At 37.2% G+C, this 24,772-nt stretch overlaps 1 protein-coding gene across 2 annotated transcripts in view; it reads right to left on the bottom strand.

Annotated features, from left to right (window-relative positions):
* LOC129016152 (acyl-coenzyme A synthetase ACSM1, mitochondrial) overlaps positions 1 to 24,772 on the bottom strand; it is an 80,735-nt gene that overhangs the window by 33,495 nt on the left and 22,468 nt on the right. For both annotated transcript variants that reach the window (XM_054455183.2, XM_054455184.2), the window contains exons 5-7: positions 21,222 to 21,362; positions 19,483 to 19,642; positions 11,362 to 11,441 (exon numbers count right to left, since the gene is read on the bottom strand). In XM_054455183.2, the coding sequence (XP_054311158.2) occupies positions 11,362 to 11,441; positions 19,483 to 19,642; positions 21,222 to 21,362 (381 nt within the window). The remainder of the gene's footprint in view (positions 1 to 11,361; positions 11,442 to 19,482; positions 19,643 to 21,221; positions 21,363 to 24,772) is intronic.

Here is a 24,772-nt window from a genome sequence, read left to right as displayed (position 1 = left end):
AAATGGTGCTGGGAAAACTGGCTAGCCATATATAGAAAGCTGAAACTGGATCCCTTCCTTACACCTTATACAAAAATCAATTCAAGATGGATTAAAGACTTAAATGTTAGACCTAAAACCATAAAAACCCTAGAAGAAAACCTAGGCAATACCATTCAGGACATAGGCATGGGCAAGGACTTCATGTCTAAAACACCAAAAGCAATGGCAACAAAAGCCAAAATTGACAAATGGGATCTAATTAAACTAAAGAGCTTCTGCACAGCAAAGGAAACTACCATCAGAGTGAACAGGCAACCTACAAAATGGGAGAAAATTTTCGCAACCTACTCATCTGACAAAGGGCTAATATCCAGAATCTACAATGAACTCCAACAAATTTACAAGAAAAAAACAAACAACCCCATCAAAAAGTGGGCGAAGGACATGAACAGACACTTCTCAAAAGAAGACATTTATGCAGCCAAAAGACACATGAAAAAATGCTCACCATCACTGGCCATCAGAGAAATGCAAATCAAAACCACAATGAGATACCATCTCACACCAGTTAGAATGGCGATCATTAAAAAGTCAGGAAACAACAGGTGCTGGAGAGGATGTGGAGAAATAGGAACACTTTTACACTGTTGGTGGGACTGTAAACTAGTTCAACCCTTGTGGAAGTCAGTGTGGCGATTCCTCAGGGATCTAGAACTAGAAATTCCATTCGACCCAGCCATCCCATTACTGGGTATATACCCAAAGGACTATAAATCATGCTGCTATAAAGACACATACACACGTATGTTTATTGCCGCATTATTCACAATAGCAAAGACTTGGAACCAACCCAAATGTCCAACAATGATAGACTGGATTAAGAAAATGTGGCACATCTACACCATGGAATACTATGCAGCCATAAGAAATGATGAGTTCATGTCCTTTGTAGGGACATGGATGAAATTGGAAATCATCATTCTCAGTAAACTATCGCAAGAACAAAAAACCAAACACCGCATATTCTCACTCATAGGTGGGAATTGAACAATGAGAACACATGGACACAGGAAGGGGAACATCACACTTCAGGGACTGTTGTGGGTTGGGGGGAGGGGGGAGGGATAACATTGGGAGATATACCTAATGCTAGATGACGAGTTGGTGGGTGCAGTGCACCAGCATGGCACATGTATACATATGTAACTTACCTGCACATTGGGCACATGTACCATAAAACCTAAAGTATAATAATAATAATAATAATAATAATAATTACAATAAAAGAAAAAAAAAAAGAAAATGCAACTTAAAAAAAAAAAAGTGCTTAAATCAGATACTAAAAAAAAAAAAGACTAGTCAAATGCTTTTTCAAGTTCATGTGACTTAAGTAAAATCTTTACTAAATAAGATTTTATTTTAGTAAAGATCCAGCTGGCTTTAAAATTATTGGTAAAATAATATCCTCAATGTCTTCAGAATTGTTAGTATTTTTTTGCATCTATTGATCAAATAATTTCCTGTTTATTCCCACAGAATACTATAAGATTTGCCATAAGTGTTACAAACTATAAAATCCAGCCCAAGACAGAGTGATCTTTGATTGTATATGCTTATGAAATATTGTTGGCTTAAATGAAATCAGCTAAATACTGAGTTATTGGCATAAATATCCTTAAAACTAACCATAAGTTTTATTACTTAAATAAATGCCTGAAATTCACAGCTATAAAAATGGTTAATAGAAAAATAACTTAAAATATTGGCTGTCACTTTTTTGCAAATAACCTTGGTAAACTACTAAATTAATCAGGTAAATGTAATGAAATAAATGCTTGTATACAAACTTGTCATAATTTAGGATTTAAGGTTATTATTTGATATTAAGTATCTGGGTAATTTCCAATTTAAGAAATTTTTTAACCTTCTTATTAAGTTAAAATATCTTTGTCTAATTCAAACCTTATTTAAGGGTTATATATGAAACAAGGTAAACCAGGAAATAAGAGCAATATAAAGAAAGTTATAAAAATAAAGAGGTATTTTTGACAAAAAAATTTAAAAAGGCTTAAAGAAAAGATATTTTATATAAGCAAGAATCTTGTATGGTAAATTTTTGTCCTAAAATAAAAATGATGGGATTGTACAAGAAAGAGGGATATTTAAAAAAATGATAAAGGGGATATCACCACTGATCCCACAGAAATACAAACTACCATCAGAGAATACTATAAATACCTCTACACAAATAAACTAGAAAAACTAGAAGAAATGGATAAACTCCTGGACACAAACACCCTCCCAAGACTAAACCAGGAAGAAGTTGAATCCCTGAATAGACCAATAACAGGCTCTGAAATTGAGGCAATAAATAATAGTCTACCAACCAAAAAAGGCCCAGGACTAGACGGATTCACAGCCGAATTCTACCAGAGGTACCAGGAGGAGCTGGTACCATTCCTTCTGAAACTATTCCAATCAATAGAAAAAGAGGGAATCCTCCCTAACTCATTTGATGAGGCCAACATCATCCTGATACCAAAGCCTGGCAGAGACACAACAAAAAAAGAGAATTTTAGACCCATATCCCTAATGAACATTGATGTAAAAATGCTCAAGAAAATACTGGCAAACCGAATCCAGCAGCACATCAAAAAACTTATCCACCATGATCAAGTAGGCTTCATCCCTGGGATGCAAGACTGGTTGAACATATGCAAATCAATAAGCATAATCCAGCATATAAACAGAATCAAAGACAAAAATCACATGATTATCTCAATAGATGCAGAAAAGGCCTTTGACAAAATTCAACAGCGCTTCATGTTAAAAACTCAATGAATTAGGTATTGATGGGACGTATCTCAAATTAATAAGAGCTATTTATGACAAACCCACAGCCAATATCATACTGAATGGGCAAAAACTGGAAGCATTCCCTTTGAAAACTGGCACAAGACAGGGATGCCCTCTCTCACCACTCCTATGCAACATAGTGTTGGAAGTTCTGGCCAGGGCAATCAGGCAGGAGAAGGAAATAAAGGGTATTAAATTAGGAAAAGAGGAAGACAAATTGTCCCTTTTTGCAGATGACATGATTGTATATCTAGAAAACCCCATCATCTCCACCCAAAATCTCCTTAAGCCGATAAGCAACTTCAGCAAAGTCTCAGGATACAAAATCAATGTGCAAAAATCACAAGCATTCTTATACACCAATAACAGACAAACAGAGCCAGATCATGAGTGAACTCCCATTCACAATTGCTTCAAAGAGAATAAAATACCTAGGAATCCAACTTACAAGGGATGTGAAGGACCTCTTCAAGGAGAACTACAAACCACTGCTCAACAAAATAAAAGAGGACACAAACAAATGGAAGAACATTCCATGCTCATGGGTAGGAAGAATCAATATCGTGAAAATGGCCATACTGCCCAAGGTAATTTATAGATTCAATGCCATCCCCATCAAGCTACCAATGACTTTCTTCACAGAACTGGAAAAAACTACTTTAAAGTTCATATGGAAACAAAAAAGACCCTGCATTGCCAAGGCAATCCTAAGCCAAAAGAACAAAGCTGGAAGCATCATGCTACCTGACTTCAAACGATACTACAAGGCTACAGTAACCAAAAGAGCATGGTACTGGTACCAAAACAGACACATAGACCAATGGAAAAGAATAGAGCCCTCAGAAATAATACCACTCATCTACAACCATCTGATCTTTGACAAACTTGACAAAAAGAAGAAATGGGGAAAGGATTCCCTGTTTAATAAATGGTGCTGGGAAAACTGGCTAGCCATATGTAGAAAGCTGAAACTGGATCCCTTCCTTACACCTTATAAAAAATTAATTCAAGATGGATTAAAGACTTAAATGTTAGACCTAAAACCATAAAAACCCTAGAAGAAAACCTAGGCAATACCATTCAGGACATAGGCATGGGCAAGGACTTCATGTCTAAAACACCAAAAGCAATGGCAAGAAAAGCCAAAATTGACAAATGGGATCTATTTAAACTAAAGAGCTTCTGCACAAAAAAAGAAACTACCATCAGAGTGAATAGCCAACATACAGAATGGGAGAAAATTTTTGCAATCTATTCATCTGACAAAGGGCTAATATCCAGAATCTACAAAGAACTCAAACAAATTTACAAGAAAAAAAGAAACAACCCCATCAAAATTGGGCAAAGGATATGAACAGACATTTCTCAAAAGAAGACATTTATGCAGGCAATGGACACATGAAAAAATGCTCATCATCACTGGCCATCAGAGAACTGCAAATCAAAACCACAATGAGATACCATCTCACACCAGTTAGAATGGCGATCATTAAAAAGTCAGGAAACAACAGGTGCTGGAGAGGATGTGGAGAAATAGGAACACTTTTACACTGTTGGTGGGACTGTAAACTAGTTCAACCATTGTGGAAGACAGTCTGGCGAGTCCTCAAGGATCTAGAACTAGAAATACCATTTGACCCAGCCATCCCATTACTGGGTATATACCTAAAGGATTATAACTCATGCTGCTATAAAGACGCATGCAGACGTATGTTTATTGTGGCACTATTCACAATAGCAAAGACTTGGAACCAACCCAAATGTCCATCAGTGATGGACTGGATTAAGAAAATGTGGCACACATACACAATGGAATATGTATGCAGCCATAAAAAATGATGAGTTCATGTCATTTGTAGGGACGTGGATGAAGCTGGAAACCATCATTCTCAGCATACTATCACAAGGACAGAAAACCAAACACCACATGTTCTCCCTCATAGGTGGGAACTGAACAATGAGAATACTTGGACACAGGAAGGGGAACATCACACACCAGGGCCTGTTGTGGGGTGGGGGGGGACAGGGGAGGGATAGCATTAGGAGATATACCTAATGTAGATGAGGAGTTAATGGGTGCAGCACACCAACATGGCACATGTATACATATGTAACAAACCTGCACGTTGTGCACATCTACCCTAGAACTTAAAGTATAATAAAATAAAATAAAATAAAAAAAGAAAGAGCGATATTTAAGATAAAACAGTCTGAACACTCGTGAATGAACTATGTAAGTCATAATAACATTAATAAAATAAATTTTTAAAGGAGTTGTGTAATTCAGTTGTCTATAACTAAAAATAAATCATAATAATCTTTCTAGAGATGGGTCTTTAATATTTTAAAAAATGCACGAGTACAAAACTAAGTAATTGGTGAAAACAGGATTTTATTGCAAATATTAACTTATTATTTTGTTTTGTTTTGTTTTTGAGATGGAGTCTCACTCTGTCACTCAGGCTGTAGTGCAGTGGCATGATCTCAGCTCACTGCAACCTCCAGCTCCTGGGTTCAAGCAATTCTCCTGCCTCAGCCTCCCAAGTACCTGGGACTATAGGTAGACACCTCCACCCCTGGTTAATTTTTCTATTTTTAGTAGACATGGAGTTTCATCATATTGGCACGGCTGGTCTCCAACTCCTGACATTGTGATCCGCACACCTCGGCCTCCCAAAGTGTCAGGATTACAGGCATGAGTCACCGTGCCTGGCTGACTTATTTTTAATGCAAGAAGTTTTTAAATTTTTAATTGTTTCTTTAACATTCTTCAGATTGATATCTTAAAATTGCTACTGTTTCTCTTTTGAAAAGGCTTTGAAGGATGGCTCTTTCCTTCACCTTTTGTTGGCTCCTGTAACTTTTACTAGTTATATAAAGTAAGGGAGAAAAATTGTTTTTGAAAACAGGCAAATAAAGTAACTTTTGAGCATGTCTTTTATTCTGCATGCCTGTTATATGTCTATATTTATATGTGTCATGTGGAAGTGACATTTCACTTCCAAACTACATGAAAGAGTTCTAATCAACTAACTTTAAAAAATGTAAGTGCCTATTAGATTGGCAAAACTAGCTCAGATGCCCTTTTAATTTACATAACCTTGATAATCTGTGGTAAAAATTTAATTTGGTAAATTTAACCTTAAAATTCTCCAGTAATTTAAAAATCTTAAAGTCATGTTTTAAACCTCGGGTTTTGCACCCCCCCAACCCTGAGTCAAAATTTGGGTGACTAAAAAGTTAAAATAATAGGAGCACAAAATATGCATTTGTTAACATTTTATAAACACAAAGATGTCAGTTCTCAAAAAATGTAAATTTCTTTTTGGTTAAGAAACATTTAAGAGTTGCTTTATAATGAAGGATAGTAACTCTCCTAACTGTCAAAATATAAATGTTATTTATCTTTCCTTGTTTACTTCAAGGAAGCCAATATCATGGTATTCTGAAGACCATATGAAACTCTCTCATTTGACATCCCACCGGGCCTGGATCTGTTTCACTGCAAATGCTCTGCTGCCAAAACTACACAAGTTGCCTCCCTCTGGGCCCAGGAACTATCACGGAAGAGGTGGACATGTAAGATTGTAAGGGCCAGCTTTGAGGGATAAAATTAGAACAAGACCAAACCCTCCAAATCAAGAAGTGGTTACAAAAAAAAATGCCTAAACAGCTGGTAAAACAAGTTTAGTTGTCTTCTAAACTATTATGTGTCACTTTTGCATACATCCCAACCACAAACATTTTCTGCTTACTATAAAATTAAAAAAATATATTTACTAATAGGATAAAGTACCTTGTAACAAACCCTCCTGGGTATAATACTGCCAGTTATAAGTTGTGAAGATAAATATGTCTATACATATATACATATTTTAAATTATTTTTCAGAACAATGCTTATATTTTGAGTAGCTAATTGCTATAAGTCTGTAACAGAAACTAAGCTTATAGTAACTCAACACATAAAAGTTAAAAAGAAACCAGTCTTGTAACTTTGCCTTTTGGTTCTATTGTCAGGTGTTTTTTTTTTGTTTTTATTTTTTTTCAGAGTCTCTCTCGTCACCCAGGCTGGAGTACAGTGGCGCGATCTCGGCTCACTGCAACCTCTGCCTCCTGGGTTCAAGCAATTTTCCTGCCTCAGCCTCCTGAGTAGCTGGGATTTCAGGTGCCCACCACCATGCCCGGCTAACTTTTATACTTTTAACAGAGACAGGGTTTCACCATGTTGGCCAGGCTGGTCTCAAACTCCCGACCTCAGGTGATCCACCTGCCTCGGCCTCCCAAATTGCTGGGATTACAGGCATGAGCTACTGTGCCCAATGTTTTGTTTCATTTTGTTTTGCTTTTATTATACCTTAAGTTTTAGGGTACATATGCACAACGTGCAGGTTTGTTACATATGGACACATGTGCCACGATGGTGTGCTGCACCCATTAACTCATCATTTAGCATTAGGTATATCACCTAATGCTATTCCTCCCCCCTCCCCCCACCCCACAACAGGCCCCGGTGTGTGATGTTCCCCTTCCTGTGTCCATGTGTTCTCATTGTTCAATTCCTAACTATGAGGGAGAACATGCGGTGTTTGGTTTTTTGTCCTTGAGATAGTTTGCTGAGAATGATGGTTTCCAGCTTCATCCATCTCCCTGAAAAGGTCGTGAACTCATCATTTTTTATGGCTGGATAGTATTCCACCGTGTATATGTGCCACATTTCCTTACAGTCTCTCATTATTGGACATTTGGGTTGGTTCCAAGTCTTTGCTATTGTGAATAGTGCCGCAATAAACATACCTGTGCATGTGTCTTTATAGCAGCATGATTTACAATCTTTTAGGTATATACCCAGTAATGGGATGGCTGGGTCAAATAGTATTTCTAGTTCTAGATCCTTGAGGAATCACCACACTGTCTTCTACAATGGTTGAACTAGTTTACAGTCCCACCAACAGTGTAAAAGTGTTCCTATTTCTCCACATCCTCTCCAGCACCTGTTGTTTCCTGACTTTTTAATGATCGCCATTCTAACTGGTGTGAGATGGTATCTCATTGTGGTTTTGATTTGCATTTCTCTGATGGCCAGCGATGATGAGCATTTTTTCATGTGTCTGTTGGCTGCATAAATGTCTTCTTTTGAGAAGAGTCTGTTCATATCCTTCATCCACTTTTTAATGGGGTTGTTCTTTTTTTTTTTAACTTAAAATCATTTCAAGAAGTAATGAATGCCTGTCCACATCCATTCCTATCTGGCCTAGAACAATTAATTGGCTATAAGTCTTTTTTGACTTTTAAGGTCCTCAGCCATGGGCAGTCCTGCCAAGGAAAAAAATGACAGTGCAGAATTATGACTTCTCCCGTGGTGAAACCTTTTCTCTCCCAAATACCAGTATATGGTGCAATACAAAAGTGGTGGGAAGAATAGATTCATCTACTATTAACAAGTCTATAAGAATTTAGATACTGATGAACAGGTGTTTCTTGCATTTAATTTACACCCTCCTCGGGATGCTATACCTATGGAAACAAATTGGCCGGAAAGGAGAATAAATTTATTAAATTCTAATTTAATGTTGGTCTCACAATTTCCAAATAAGATTTATCAGAGGGTTCAAATAACCCTTAATAAGTAAGGTAACCACATTGTGAGTCTGATCAAAGAATATGATGATGCATGCAGTGCTTATTCTGGCTGAAATATTCTTACTGCTCTCTGATGCCACGTATAACCTTGGTTGCCCAAATCTTCACTATCTTTATGATGGACATTCTTTTAAATGTTATGCCAGATACAGCAATAGGGAAAGGCACAATTAAAGACTCAGATCATGATAACTCAGAACATAGATCTGATCTGGGATTTTTTTTTTAAAAGACTAAACCCTAAGCCTGACTCCATCTCACCCCTTAAACTCCATGTCTTCCCCCCATTATCCAAAACGCTAGTATTTAAAACTATTACCATCAAATCAGAGAACTCTAGGAACAAGCTTTCCTAGCACCATGGGACCCTGCCAGATGGCCAAATCAGACAACTCTAGGAATGAGTCTTCCTAGTGCCATGGGACCTGCTGCTGTTCGTTGGCCTACACGTGCATCCTATGGAATGCTTTTTGGCCAAGAGCGGGGACTGAGGACTAAGCTCTGATTTTTACAATCTTGCCCAAATTCCTATCTAAGGTGTCTGGGAAGTCATACCTTACAAGCCACAAATTCTCATCAGATGGGTTTTATTTAACCCTTTATATTGTGACTTAACTTTCCAATCTGACTCTGGTGTAACATCACGAGACAAGGAAGAAAATCAAAATATTGTACCCCAAAACATGTTTCTCCACCATATCTTGAAATTGCCCTGCAAAGTCTCTTGTGGGAAAAGTCCACATTATATAGAGAATCCACTTTCCCCTTCATTTTCCTTCCTTCCTTTCTATATCCAGGAGATAATCAACTAAGAACCAGGCACCCCTTTTAAGTCCGATAAGACACATTTTACAACCTGCTTTCTCTCTTAAGTCTGCTATCTGAGAGTTTCCTCTGCACAGTAAAACTTGGTTTCCACAATCCTTTCTCTTAACCTGAACATTTCCTTTGATCCCAGTCTTCAGATAAACTAATTGTCAATGAGAAAATGTTTAAATTTACCTATAACCTGAAGGACCCTGCTTTGCATTGTCCTGCCTTTCTGAACCAAACCAATGTGTTTCTTAAATGTATTTGATTGATGTCTCATGCCTCCCTAAATTATATAAAACCAAGATGCATCCTGACCATCTTGGACACATGTTCTCAGGACCTCCTGAGGGCTGTGTCATGGGTCATGGTCACTCATATTCAGCTCGGAATAAATCTCTAAAAATAATTTACAGAGTTTGACTCTTTTCATCGACAGTAGTAGTTTCCTATGTACAGCATGTGATATAAAGTCTCTTCTCCTTTTCCCATGAAATTTTCCTAAAGAATACAAAAACAATCACAAAATAATAATTGGATTCCCTGAAGAAAATGGAGAAAAGTGATGGAAGTTTGAGAGCCAGCTGGATGCAGCTAGCATGAGGCTGAGCCCAGCCAGCTCTTGGTGATGAGGAAAGTGGCACCATCTGGACCACTTTTCCACCTCATTACCCTCTGCTGATACAGACAGGGTCAAGAGTGAGGACAGGAGGGTTGTGTTCACTGAGGATGTCTTCCTCATTCTTTTGAAGCTTAAACAAAGTACATAAAGTGGGCAGAGTCTCAGATGGAGTCATTAGTTATGCCCTGATAAGTTGTGTGCCGAGTTTGGACCAAGGCCATCATCTGAGGAACGTTGCAAAACTTGGCTGTCATATGAGCTTTGAAATACAGATGGAAACAGAATACAGCCAGACTGAAGCTTCATGAGTAAAATCAAATTATAATTCAGAGTTAGCTCTGTAAGGGCAATCATTAAACTCTGATATTTTAACTTTTATGTCTAAAACATGTTAGCTCTGATTTTTAAACTAGCCAGTTCAATTTCAGAGTCCCTAAAAGATACATAAGTGCCCATAAGTTTCAAAGAGTGTGTTTTGGTTTAGCTTAAAATTAACTCTCAAACATAGGAAGATGCAAAAATAAAGTTGTATTAAGATAACACCACACACCCACCAGCCTGGCAAAAATTAATAAGTCTGACAATACCAAATGTTGGCAGGAATGTGGAACAATGGAAATTCTCCTGACCTGCTTATATAAAGAAGCATAAATTAGTTTGGAAGATAGTGTAGTGTTGTGTTGCATCAGTGTGACCCGCAATCTTCTCCTTGAAAAACTCTACAGAAATACATGCTTGCACACATCAGGGTGCATGTTCTAGGATTCTACATAGCATTAATCATCAATAGCCTCTAAGTGAAAACTACAGAAATGTCCATTAATAGTAGGGCTGGTATAAGAAATTGTGGTATTTTCATAAAATAGGATGCTGCACATAATGAAGATAAACTACAGCAATATGCAACAACAGGGACACATCTTAGAAACATAATTATTACATAATAATGTAGCATTACATGTGTAAAGTTCAAACACATGTAAAATAAAATTTTGGTTAGGGATAGTTCCTTAGGAGGTAAATTATAAAGGCAACTAAGGAATTAACAACATAAAAGTCAAGATAGTTGTTTCCTTTAAGGGAGATGGAAGTCTCTGAGGTGCATGCAATATTATTTTTTTTTGACTTTGGTGAGTGGGTTACACAGATATTTTCAATAATTTATTAATCTGTAAATTTCTGTCTTATGCATTTTCTGTACAATTGTTATTTCACAATTCAAATATTTAAAAAGGAATCAACCCACAATAATGCAAGGCTCACTGAATTTCCTTTGGATCTCTGGAACTGCTTTAATTTCACTAATTAACTTTTGAACATTATCGCCACCAACACTTAACACACAAACACACACACACACTCCTCAAAGAACCAGAAGAAAAACAGACCATGATGTATCAGATTCCTTAAAATCTTAAATAAAGATGTTGCAAGCCACTTCTACCATACCTGGTGAAATCCTGCTGCAGAATCATTCGAAATATAGATGATACCCCCCAAAAGTGGTTGATGGGGTATTTCAACAATGTCTGGAAAGGGAAGAGAGAAGAAATTTTATTTTACAGTTAAGGTTAAACTAACAGCCAATTATTAACAGTCTAGTTCTGATCTTCCAGCTAGAAGAGCCCATTTATTCATTTCTTAATCCTTTAAATACACATATATTGAGCATGGATTTCATATATGGTATGCATCAGGTACTGTTGGGGAAATACAAAAACTGAGATAATGTTCCAACTCCTATGGTAAGTAGGCACTAATAGGATAAAGCAGGACTCAAATGATAAGGCAGAAGTTGGCAGATGTCATAAGAAATACTTGAAGTAAAAAAGTTCTGTGAGAACGCAGGTGAGGGAAATACTCCCTCTAGTTTTGTGTCCCAGGGAGCTTGATGGAAGAGGTGGTATTTAGTCAGGACATCAGCAAATAGACATGGTGTCTACAGGCAGAGAAAGAGGGAGTCTTTTGGAGATAGAAGAAATAAGAAGAAATAGGGTCTCAGGAGCTAAAGAAACATTTCAGTCAAGTCAAATAATATGATTTATTTAGACCCACTAGAGAGGAGCAAGAATTAAATTTTGGAAGATAAGGTAAGTTGGAGCCAGGTTATTTAGACTCTAAAATGTTTGGTACTCATGATTAATTAGCTGGATGTGTTTTCTTTCTGAGTTTCAGATCAGGGTGGAGATACACTAAGAGAGTGAAGAACAGTAAAGAGAAAAGAAAGTGGGTTTGGGTGTCTTAATTTAAATCCTGTTACTTAATTTGTCTGTAATTCAATTTCCTTATCTGCAAAATGGGAATGTCCATATATTCCATTTAGAATGATGATGAAATATAGTTGTCATTTGTGGACAAATCTAGCTCTACTTCCAGTCCCTCCCGTCATAGACCCAATCAGCTTTCAATCTCTAGCCTCTACCTCTTTAATATCTCACATTTATATACGCTTTTAAAATTTTTGTCCTACTCTCACCCCTGGCCCACTGCTCCTACCCCAACAGGTGTCTTTCCATGTCTGTGAAGGTCTCAGGCCCACGCCAGTAATGTCTGTATCAGTAACCTCACCCCAGGCACAGTGAGTTGGATTGGTGATTTGGTGACAGACAGTTGCCTTAGGCTGTGTTGGTAGAAGAGCTGAGGCAGGACTGGCTTCTCTGTCATGATGTAAAAGAGTCTTGGAACATGTCCTGGGTCCAGGGCCTAAACAGCCTTGTGGCCTTTGGAACACCAATCTCTGTGCCAAAGGGTGGAAGGCTGCCCTGCCACACCATAATCTAAGCCCAGGTCATAAAACCCCTTGTGGCTTGGATGGAATCCAGGGCTCAGGGCATAAAACCCCTTGTGGCCTCTGGAATGTACACAGACTTGTTGGTTACTCTCCCAGGCTCATAAACATGTTCTCCATTATCTCAGGTAGCAGAGCATATTACATATGCATCAAAGAAAATGCTAAACCATCACAGTTATGCTTGATGCACTGCTACCTTTCTACCTCCATGTCCTCCCATCCTCACCTCTTTACCCCCACATCCGCATGTCCTCACCACCTGCTTCTTTGTTTGATCACCAATAAATAGTGTGGGCTCCCAGAGCTTGCGGTCTTCGCAGCCTCCATACCAGCATTGGCCCCCTGGACCCACCTTACGCACTCTTAACTTGTTTTTTCTGATTCCTTTGACTCCGCCAGACATTGTACCCTCCATGGCCTTGTGTTGGGTCTGATCACCCCAACATTCTGGACCACTCACTCAGCCTCTAGTTGACCTGGACTGGTTATCTGGGAAGGGGGAATGTCAGCCCTGAAATGCTGTGATTGCTATGTTTGACTATGTGCATGTGAAGTAGCAAAAGTAGTTCTACAAACAGAAAGAAGGAAGCACATCTATAGGGAAAAGCACAGGAGACACTGAAGCTGCCTTAATTCTTGGTATCTTTCTAGTTTCTGTTTTAGATCTTTATCAAGCTCATATTGCTCTTCTCTACAGAATAATGAGCTATTCTAATTCCCCCGTCCATGTATTTCTTTTTCCACTAAGCTCTGTTGAAGTAGGCTTCTGTTACTGGCAGCCAAGGGAGCTCTGCTTAGTAGGTAAGAATTAGACATAATAGGTGTCTGGGGCCTTTCCCAGAACTTGGAACTTAGTAGGTGTTCACCAATGTGGGCTCTGGCTATTATCATGTAAGTTGTAACATATGACTCCTCTTGGTGCTTTGCAGCTTTCAGTAGGGGTGTGGAACAGAGAGCAGGAGACTTTTGCAACAGATTTGGCAAGAAGGACTAAGTTGACGGATGGGCAGAGAGGAAATAGAAGGAATGTTTTGTTTTACTAATTTGAATAGTATTTATTTATTTATTTATTTTTGGTCTAAATGCCCCCTTTAAAAGGCAGAGTGGCAAGATGGATACAAAGAAAAGACCCAACTGTCTTGTCTTCAAGAGACCCATCTCACATGTAATGACGCCCACAGGCTCAAAGCAAAGAAATGGAGAAATATCTGCCATGCAAATGAAAAACAAAAAAGAGCAGGAGTCATTATTCTTATATCAGATAAAACAGACTTTAAACCAGCAATGATTAGGAAGGACAAAGGAGGGCATTATATAATGATAAATGGTTCAGTTCGACAAGAAGACTTAACTATCCTGAATATATGCACACCAAACATTGGAACACCTAGATTCATAAGATGAGTTCTTCTTGACTTATAAAAAGATTTTGCCAAACAAAAATAGTGGGGGACTTCAACAACACACTGAAAATGTTAGACACATGATTGAGGCAGAAAACTAACAAAGAAATTATGGACTTAAACTCAACATTTGACCAATTGGACCTAATAGACATCCACAGAATAATTTACCTAACAACCACAGAATATACATTCTTCTTGTTCCCACGTGGAACATATTCTAAAATTGACCACATATTCAGTCATAAAGCAAGTCTCAATAAATTCAAAAAATCAAAAGCATACCAAAGTACATTCTTAGACCACAGTGCAATAAAAACAGAAATAAATGCCAAGAAGATCACTGAAAACTATACAAAAATATGGAAATTAAACAATTTTCTCCTGAATAACTCTTGGGTGAACAAGAAATCAAAAAAGTATCTGAACTTAATGAAAATGAAAGTAGAGATACCATCTACCAAAATCTTTGAGATGCACCTGAAGCTATGTTATGAGGAAAGTTTATAGCACTAAATGCCTTCATTAAGAAGTTAGAAAGATCTCAAATTAAGAATCTAATATCACTTCAAGAGGAACTAGGAAAAAAAAGGAACAATCAACGAACACCAAAGCTATCAGAAGAAAATAAATAATTAAAGTTAAAGAACTGAATGAAATTAAGACGCAAAAGTTTATACAAAATATCAATGAAACTCAGAGCTTGTTTTTCAAAAGAATAAACAATATTGATAGACTGCTAGCTAGATTAACAAAGAAAAAAATGAGAAGATCAAAATAAGCCCAATCAGAAATGACATAGATGACACTATAAATTGTCCCACAGAAATATAAAAGATCCTCAGAAACTAATATGATCACATTGATGCACATAAATTAGAAAATCTACAGGAAATGGATAAATTCTTGGGAACACACAGCCTCTCAACACTGAACCAGAAAGAAAGTGAAAACCTGAACAGACAAATAACAAGTTCTGAAATTGAGTCAGTAACTACTAATCCCAAAAAGCCCTGGACGAGATAGATTCACAGCTGAATTCTAACAGATATACAAAGAACTGGTACCAGTACCTCTGTAACTAATCCAAAAGATTAAGGAGAAGGGACTCCTTTCTAACTCATTCTATGAAGCCAGAATCCTTTTGGCCCCAAAATCTGGCAGAGATAAAATGACAAAAGAAAATTCCAGGCCAATATCCCTGATAAACGTAGATGCAAAAATTCTCAGTGAAATACTAGTAAACTGAGTCCTGCAGCACATCAAAAGGTAATTCACCATGATCAAGTAGGCTTTATTCCTGGGATGCAAGGTTGGGTCAACATACGCAGATCAAGAAATAGGATTTACCTCATAAACAGAATAAAAAACCAAAGCCATGTGATCCTCTTAGTAGGTGCAGAAAAAGCTTTCAAAAAATCCAATATCTCTTCATGATAAAACCTCTCAAGAAATGAGGCATTGAAGGAACATACCTCTAAATAATAGCCATCTATGACAAGCCCACAGCCAACATCACACTGACCAGGCAAAAGCTGGAACCGTTTCCCATGTGAACTGGAAAAAGTGTAGGATGCCCACTCTCACCACTCCTATTCAACATAGAATTGGAAGTCCTACCCAAAGCAATCAGGCAAGAGAAAGAAATAAAAGATATTCAAATAGAAAAAAATTTTTATTCAAATTTTTTCTATTTGAATAAAAGATATTCAAATAGAAAAAAGTCAAACTATCTCTTTTTGCTGACGATACATGATTATATACATAAAAAACCCTAAAAACTCTACCAAAGGGCTCCTGGAACTGAAAAACAACTTCAGTAAAGTTCCAGGATATAAAATCAGTGTACAAAAATTAGCATTTCCATATACCAATATTGTTCTAGCTGACAGCCAAATCAAGAACACAATCCGATTTACAACTACCACTAAAAATGAAATACCTAAGAATACATCTAACCAAGGAGGTGAAAGATGGCTACAAAGAAAACTACAAAACACTGCTGAAAGAAATCAGAGATGACACAAATAAATGGAAAAATATTCCATGTTCATATATTGGAAGAATCAGTATTGTTAACATGACCATATCGCCTAAAGCAATTTATAGATTCAATGCTATCCCTATTAAAATACCAATGTCATTTTTCACAGAATTAGAAAAAACGACTCTAAAACTCATATAGTACCAAAAAGGGCTTGAATAGCAAAAAGAACAAAGCTAGAGGCATCACGTTGCCCAACTTCAAACTATACCATAAGGCTACGGTAACCAAAACAGCATGGTACTGGTATAAAAACAGACACATACACCAATGAAACACAATAGAGAACTCACAGCTATAGCCATATGGTCTTCAACAAAGTGAACAAAAATAAACAATGGAGAAAGGACTTCCTATTCAATAAATGGTGCTGGGAAAACTGGCTAGCCATTTTTAGCAGAATAAACCTGGGCTCCTACCTTTCACCATATACAAAAATTAACTCAAGATGGAGTGAGGATTTAAATATAAAACCTTACACTGTAAATATCCTAGAAGAAAATCTAGGAAATACTCTTCTGGATATTAGCTTTGGCAAAGAATTTATGGCTAAGTCCCCAAAAGCAATTGCACCAAAACCAAAAATTAACAAGTGGGACCCAATTAAACTAAAGAGCTTCAGCACAGCAAAAGAAATTATCAAGAGAGTAAGTAGCTTACAGAGTGGGAGAAAATATTTTCAAACTATGCATCTGACAACATCCAGAATCAAATATCCAGATTCTACAAAGAATTTAAGTTCTTTGTAGATTCTAATATGTAATGTCTAATTAGAACTAATATCAGAATCTACAAAGAACACAAATCAATAAGTAAAACCCAAATAATCCAATTGAAAAATGGGCAAAGGACATAAACAGACACTTCTCAAAAGAAGACATGCAAGCATCCAACAAACAGATGAAAAAATGCTCAATGTCATTAATCAGAGAAATGCAAATTAAAACCACAGTGAGATGCCATCTCGCACCTATCAGAATGGTGATTATTAAAAGGTCAAAAACAAATGCTGGTGAGGCTTTGGAAAAAATGGAATGCTTGTATACTATTGATAGAAATGCAAATTAGTTTAGCCACTGTGGAAAGCAATTTGAAAATTCCTCAACAAACTTAGAACTACCATTTGACCCAGTAATCCCATTACTGGATATATATCCAAAGGAAAATAAATGATTCTACCAAGAAGACACATAGGTTCATATGTTATTGGCAGTGCTATTCACAATAGCAAAGACATCGAATTGACCTAGGTGCCCATTAATGGTGGATTGGTATAAAGAAAATGTACTACATATACACCATGCAATACTAAACAGCCATAAAGAAGAATGAAATCATGTCCTTGGTAGCAACATGGATGAAGCTGGAGGCTGTTATCCTAGGTAAATTTTTGCAGGAGTAAAAAACCAAACATCACTTTTTCTCACTTATAAGTGGGAGCTAAATATTGAATACACATGGACATAAAGTTGGAAACAATAGATGCTGGGGATAACAATAGACACTATGAAAAGGGAGAGGGCGGGGGGGTCATGGGCCAAAAAACTTACTGGGTACTATATGCACTACCTGGGTCATGAGAATATTCTTACTCCAAACATCAGAATCATGCAATATACTCATGTAACAAATCTGCACATGCACCCTCTGAATCAAAAATTTAAAAGACTTCTTGTTTTAGTCTTCAATAAGATGGACTAATACAATATATAAATTAAAAATTATTATGAATAATTCATAAAAATAGTAAGTGGGAAATAGTAATGCAAATGCTTTTTTGGTAAATTTGTAGCATTTAAACTTTAAACCTTTACTAAGGCTTAAAATACATAAAGACCTTTTGGGACACTCTCTATAGTAGCGGAAGAATAAGGCATGAGGGTGGGAAGGGTGGTCAGTCTTGTTTGTGGTGCTTTAAGTCTCAGGTGCAGAATGTGGTACAGAAAATAATGATGGTGACACAGGAGGAGGCATTGATATAGAGGTAGGGAATGAGATATGGGAAGTGCAGTTTGAAGTTCTGGAGCAATGATCAGATGGGCTTTACCAACTAGCAGGTTGGAAACGTTTTGGTAGCCTGGGAGAATCAGCTTGGACCGAGAAGACTAGACCCTAGGTACAGTCCTGACAGCCACCTGCATTGATGTGCTTGCTGAGAAAAATGGAGGTGAAGAAAATTGCTTAGAAAGAAGAGGAACAGTAAGGGCAGACCATTGGAGGACTGCAGTATTCAGGAGCAGGCTAGGTGAAGCAGAGGTGGCTGCAGCAAATGGAGGATGTTCTTTGGTGAAGTTTGGTATTAAGGTGGAAAAGATGGGTTGACCCAGTGTGTAGCAGGTTCAAAGGAAGGCATTTTAGGATAAGTACACTGAATATGTTTATGGACTGAGGGTGTAAAACTAGCGAAAAGTGAGAGACTGAAAATACAGGAGAAAATGCGTAGTAGATTAAAGATTAATAAAGAAATGCTGCTTATCCAAGGCCAGGAGATAGAACTCTGCAGTGGTTGTGCAGAGCGGGTGGATTTTGAGAGGTGAGGGCAAGGTCTGCCTCTGAGAGGCAAAGCAAGGGTGTGAGTGGAGACATAAAGAAAATGTTGGGGTGAAGGGACATACAGAGAAAGAGTTCATGCAGGTGACTTGAATTGTCATCATGATGTACTCATCATAACAATAGCAGCAGGAGCTCCCACTGATAGAGTGTTTTCTATGTGCTGATGTCAGGGTTAAGTACTTTACACATATCGCCTCTATCATCTCATTAATATTACCTAAGACTTTGTGAGGTAGTAATTATTAAAAGACCTATTTTGCAGATAAGGAAACTGATGCTCAGAGTGGTATGTAACCTGCTAGTTAATTTCAAAGGTGGGATAAGAAGCTAGATCTGTCATATTCCAAGGGCTGTTTTTAAACATTTCATCATATTGAGTAAGAAAACACACACACACACACACACAAACACACACACACACCCCCCCCAGCTGCTTGGCCCTGGCAGCATCAGGGTCCAGGATCTGGGAGACTTGGACTTGTTGTGCTTTCTTTAATTTTTCAAAATGCACATCCTGGGTCCCAAGTCTACAAAGGCTGATCTACAGGTCTGGAGGATCGCCCAGTAATATACATTCCTTCAAGGTCACATTTTGATGTGACTCGGGTATAGTGACTCAGATTCAGTGCTTCACACTTTGAGAAGTCCAGGCCCAGGATCATCTTAGGCTCATGGGCTTCTTTGCTTAATAAAATATTTTTTAGCAAAGTCCAGCTTTCGGCCTGGAAACATGGATTTTTTCTGGAATTTTGGTGATAGTGGAAGGTGAGTCTTCTTACCTGTACAATGACCTTGGTGTCAAACTGTGGCAGATGGTGGATAAAGACTGTACATCCCGCTGTCCATGGTTCTACCAGGGTCCAAATGGTAGCCACGATCCATCCTGAGTCCGACAGGCACCAGCAGACATCGGATGTCTTTAGGCTCCATAATTTCCTCCTAACTCCAAAATGCAGTGGCCTCAGCTGTGTGATCATGGCTGATGTGATGAAGGGTTGTGCACTACGGTTTTTAGCTATGAACCCACCTTTCTCACTCTCAGTTCATGTGATTTGTGTGGGGCGCCATATCACCCTCAGGCCAGGTCTCAAATGTGTACTGCCAAATATTTCCCGATTACATACAACTGAAACTGGTTGAATCATACTACCTCTCTTGAACTGATTCTCCTCCAGTGCTCTCAGTAACCAGACATGTCATCCCTGTCCATGAAATTGTCCAAGCCCCAAACTTTGGCATCAACCTTGACCTCCTCCCATCTCCCATGTTTAGCCAGCAGATCTGGTCCACTCTATTTCCTGAAATCTCAACTGTGTTAATTTCCATCATGCCTCTGGCACCTGGTCCATGCCACTACTAGCTTGCACCTGGATTAGACTATGAGCCTTTAACTGGTCTTCCCTAACTCTATTCTAATTTTCTCCAATCCATCCTGCATCCCGCAGCCATGGTGATCTTATCAAAATACAAATTTGATCAGATCTCCTCCTCCCTAAAAAACTTTTAGTATCTCCCTGTTGTTTTCCTAATAAAGTCCAAAATCTACTACAAGGTCTGCAAATCCCTGCACGGTCTGAGTCCTGTTCACTTTTCCAATTCTTCCTATTGGTCCTTCACCCTACACCCTGAGCAACAGATATTCCCAAGTCTCTGTAATTCTATGAATACTACTTTTTGTATCTTTGTGTCTTTGCACAAATTATTCCACCTGCACAGAAGCTCTCCCTTCTCTCACCTGCATTCCTCCATGGGTTTTGCTACTCAACTGTCATCATTAGTGTAAATACCCACTGCCCCTGTTCTGGTTAATACAAAAAGACATCTGTGCTCCATGTTCTGTTTAATATGTTAATACATTTTAAAATATAAAGAATTTGGTCCATTCTGAATATTACTAGTTGGAGATGAGAAGGCATAGAGAAGGAGAGGTTTGGTTTGCAGGAGATTAAATAATTAACCCAAGGATACAGCTTTGCCCTCTTAGGGGTGATGGCTTGGCATAGCTTGGTTCCAGATATTTTCCTTGCTATAAGTGAATAATTGAGGAACCCTAAGTCCGATTTTCCCATAATAGGGGAGAGGTGAGGCTCTGTCATCTCAGGTCACCCTGCTAGAATATTCTGTCTTTCCCTAAAAAATTATGGAACCACTGTCAGGCTTGTCATGTGTGTGGCTTCTGGAATGTTTATTGTCTCTACCCACATTTCCTCCACACCGCCTATGAAGATGCTCTGATAGAACCTAAATGTGCCTCCTTTGTCACTCTGAGGCCTCTGTCAGCAAACATTTAGGATTCCCAGACTTCACCTCTCAGACCCTGAGAGGTCTGAATGAAAGAGAGTGGAATTCCCAGCCTTCACCTCTCAGACCCTGAGAGGTCTGAATGAAGGACAGTAGAAGGGAAAAGGAGTATGGAGTCACTTCTACTTACAGCTCCTTTCCCAATACACACACACACACACACACAAACTTTGCCCACATCTGGGATCCAGCCTCTATGTCGGTGCCCTCTTCCTACCTTCCTGGGAAGGAGGGCTGTAAGGCCAACCCATGGGAGTGTTTTGCCATCTTGGGGAAGCCTGTGGTCCCACTGGTGAAGAAGATGACCATTGGGTCCAAGGTCTTTGACTTAATACAAGTGTGTTCTGGGGATGCTGATCTGCAAAGGGGTTCAAGACAAAAGGAAAAATGTCATGATTGCTGTTTCTTCATCTTCTGGGAATGCGAAAGACACATAAAGCACGGACAGGAAACTGGGAGTTTGCAACACTAGAGGAAAACTGGCTCTCCCAGAGTTAGGCATCACACTGACTTGATGGGTGATTCAGACATGTGGACCAGCATTTTTTTATTTGAAAAATTAGTAAAATACAATGAATCTTAGTAATTTAATGAACATTTAAATAGCACTTGCTATGTTCCAGGCAATGCTCTCAAAGATTTACAAATATGAATCATTCAGTACTCAGAGCAACCCTAGGAGATGAGTACTACTCTAATCATGCCCATTTTGCAGGTAAGGAAACTGAGACTCAGAGAGGTTAGATAATTTGCTTGGTAATATAAAGCTAGCAAGTGGCAGAGCCAGGATTCAAACTCAGTCTGCGCCCTAGTCTGTGCCCTTAACCAGACTGCTAAGCTTGTTTTTTAAAACTAAACTCTGTGACCTTGGTGATGAGGGGTGGGGAAGAGAAAGAGAGAAAGGGGGAGAGTAAAAAAAATATATTTAGTTGGGCATGCTGGTGGGCGCTTATACTCCCAGCTACTCAGGAGGCTGAGACAGGAGATTAGTGTGAACCCAGGAGGCCAAGCTTGCAGTGAGCTGAGATCACGTCACTGCACTCCAGCCTGGGTGACAGAGTGAAACTCCATCACACACACAAAAATGTGTATATATATACACATATATATGTGTGTGTATATATATATACACACACATATATATGTATACACATATATACATATATATACACACACATATGTATATATATACATATATATGAAAAACATATTTATATATTGTATATCATATATAAAATTTATATATAAAATTATATATAAACAAAATATATACTTATATGTCATATATAATATATATACTTATATGTCATATATAAATGTAATTATATGATATATATTCATATGTAACTATATAATATATAATATATAGTATATATAACTGTATATACTACTATATACTATATAATATATAGTATATATACTATATATACTACATAATATATAGTAGTATATATACTATATATATTATGTATACTACATATTATATCTACTATATACTATATATAATATACGTACTATATATACTATATGCTATACATAATATATGTACTATATATACTATATGCTTTATATAATATATGTACTATATATACTATATGCCATATATAATATATGTACTCTATATACTATATGCCATATATAATATATGTACTCTATATACTATATGCTATCTATAATATATGTACTCTATATACTATATGCTATATATAATATATGTACTCTATATACTATATGCTATATATAACATATGTACTCTATATACTATATGCTATATATAACATATGTACTCTATATACTATATGCTATATATAATATATGTACTCTATATACTATATACTATATATAATATATGTACTCTATATACTATATACTATATATAATATATATACTATGTATTTTTAATATTATATTTATATATAAATGTATATACATATATTAATATATAAATTGTATTTATATATTTTATATATAAATTTTACATATGAGATATAAACATGTTTTATATGTACTTATATTTATATATAATATGTTATATATATTTATATATTATATATGTTAATATTTATATATTATACATTACATATATTACATATTTATATTTTTGTATATTATATATTATATATATTTTATACATAATTTATATATAAGCATAAATATCATATATATACTTGTATATAAATTATATATAATGTCTATTATATATTATATATTATATATAATATAGACTATATATAGTATATATTATATACACTATATATTATATATACTATATATAGTATATATATACTATATATAGTCTATAATATATAGACTATATATAGTCTATAATATATAGACTATATATAGTCTATAATATATAGACTATATATAGTGTATATAATATATAGTGTATATAATATATACTATATATAGTGTATATAATATATATTATATATAGTACATATAATATCTACTATATGTATAGTATATATAATATAGACTATATATAGTCTATATAGTATGTATATAATATATGGTATATATTATATATGCAAATTATATTATATATAATTTATATTATATATTATATACTATATATTATACATTTTATAAATTATATAATATAGATTATATAAATTATGTATAATATATATTATATACAAATTATATATAATATATATACATATATATATTATATATAATTCTTCTACCTGTGGAACAGGAATTAAAAGAAATTAAAGAATGTGTAAGCAAAAACTCAGTTGCATGTAAGAAAACCCAATTGCCCCTGAGGAAGAGAAAGGTGAAGTCCTTTAAAAATTAACTGCCTGTTTGTCTGTCTATGGCTACTGAGCCTCATCTCTCCCTTTCCCAGGCATTGTGAAGACCCTGTTTCTCTAGCTGTGCAGCTGCAACGTCACTAGACAGATAAACCCAAGTCGCAAAACATGTTTTTCCTTGAAAAGTAAGAAATGATGTAATGCATGTCTCAATTGAATAACTATCTTTGTTTCTCACTTCCGTAATATGCTTCCCCCTGAACAGATCTCTCCCTCCCCCCTCCCCACCCCCAAAATGCTTAAAAGGTAACCTGACTCTTTGTTCGGGGCTCAGTCCTTTGGATGTTAATCTGACTGGGTGGGCTGGTGCACCTAAATAATACATATATCCTCCTCAACCCCATCGGTCTCTCTGATTCCTAAATTATCCCCAAACATTTCTGGTGGCCCATATGGGGATTGCAGATAACAAATTTACTGTCTCCTTTGCCTGTGGGACTAGGGCCCTGGGGCTGCGGAAGACCTGGCATCCAAGGCATGCCATCAGGGAGCTTCACCTGGATGGAGACTGGCTCTCCGTGCGTCCCGGTGCCCTGCCCAGCAGCGCAACGGAACCTGAGATGGGGCTGCAGGATGATACCAGCACTTCAGGAACCACGGTAAGGAGAAAGGGCCCAAGGCAGGAAAGCCTATCCCATAGGGATGAAGGGGAGCTTGATCACCTCCCAGGGACCAACCACTCATCCAACCCAGAGTGGCTGGGGGTGGCAGGAGTGGCCTGCCAATTTGGATGAACCTCGTGTCCCCCTAACAAAGTGAAAGTGGTTCACTGGTGGAGAAAATGGGCCGATACAGCGGCAAGTGCAGCAAGGAAGAGTTTGCTGGCAGGATGGTAAGAGTGGCTTGCCACCACAACTGGGAGTGTGTGGGTGTGTGTGGACCTACCCAGGACACCAGAGAGGCTCGCTTCGTCTGATGAAGAGTCCTGGGGTAGGAGTGGTGTGTGTAC

Source organism: Pongo pygmaeus, chromosome 18 (assembly GCF_028885625.2).
Source record: "Pongo pygmaeus isolate AG05252 chromosome 18, NHGRI_mPonPyg2-v2.0_pri, whole genome shotgun sequence".
Classification (NCBI taxonomy): Eukaryota; Metazoa; Chordata; class Mammalia; order Primates; family Hominidae; genus Pongo; species Pongo pygmaeus.
This window is presented reverse-complemented; position numbering and strand designations above follow the sequence as displayed.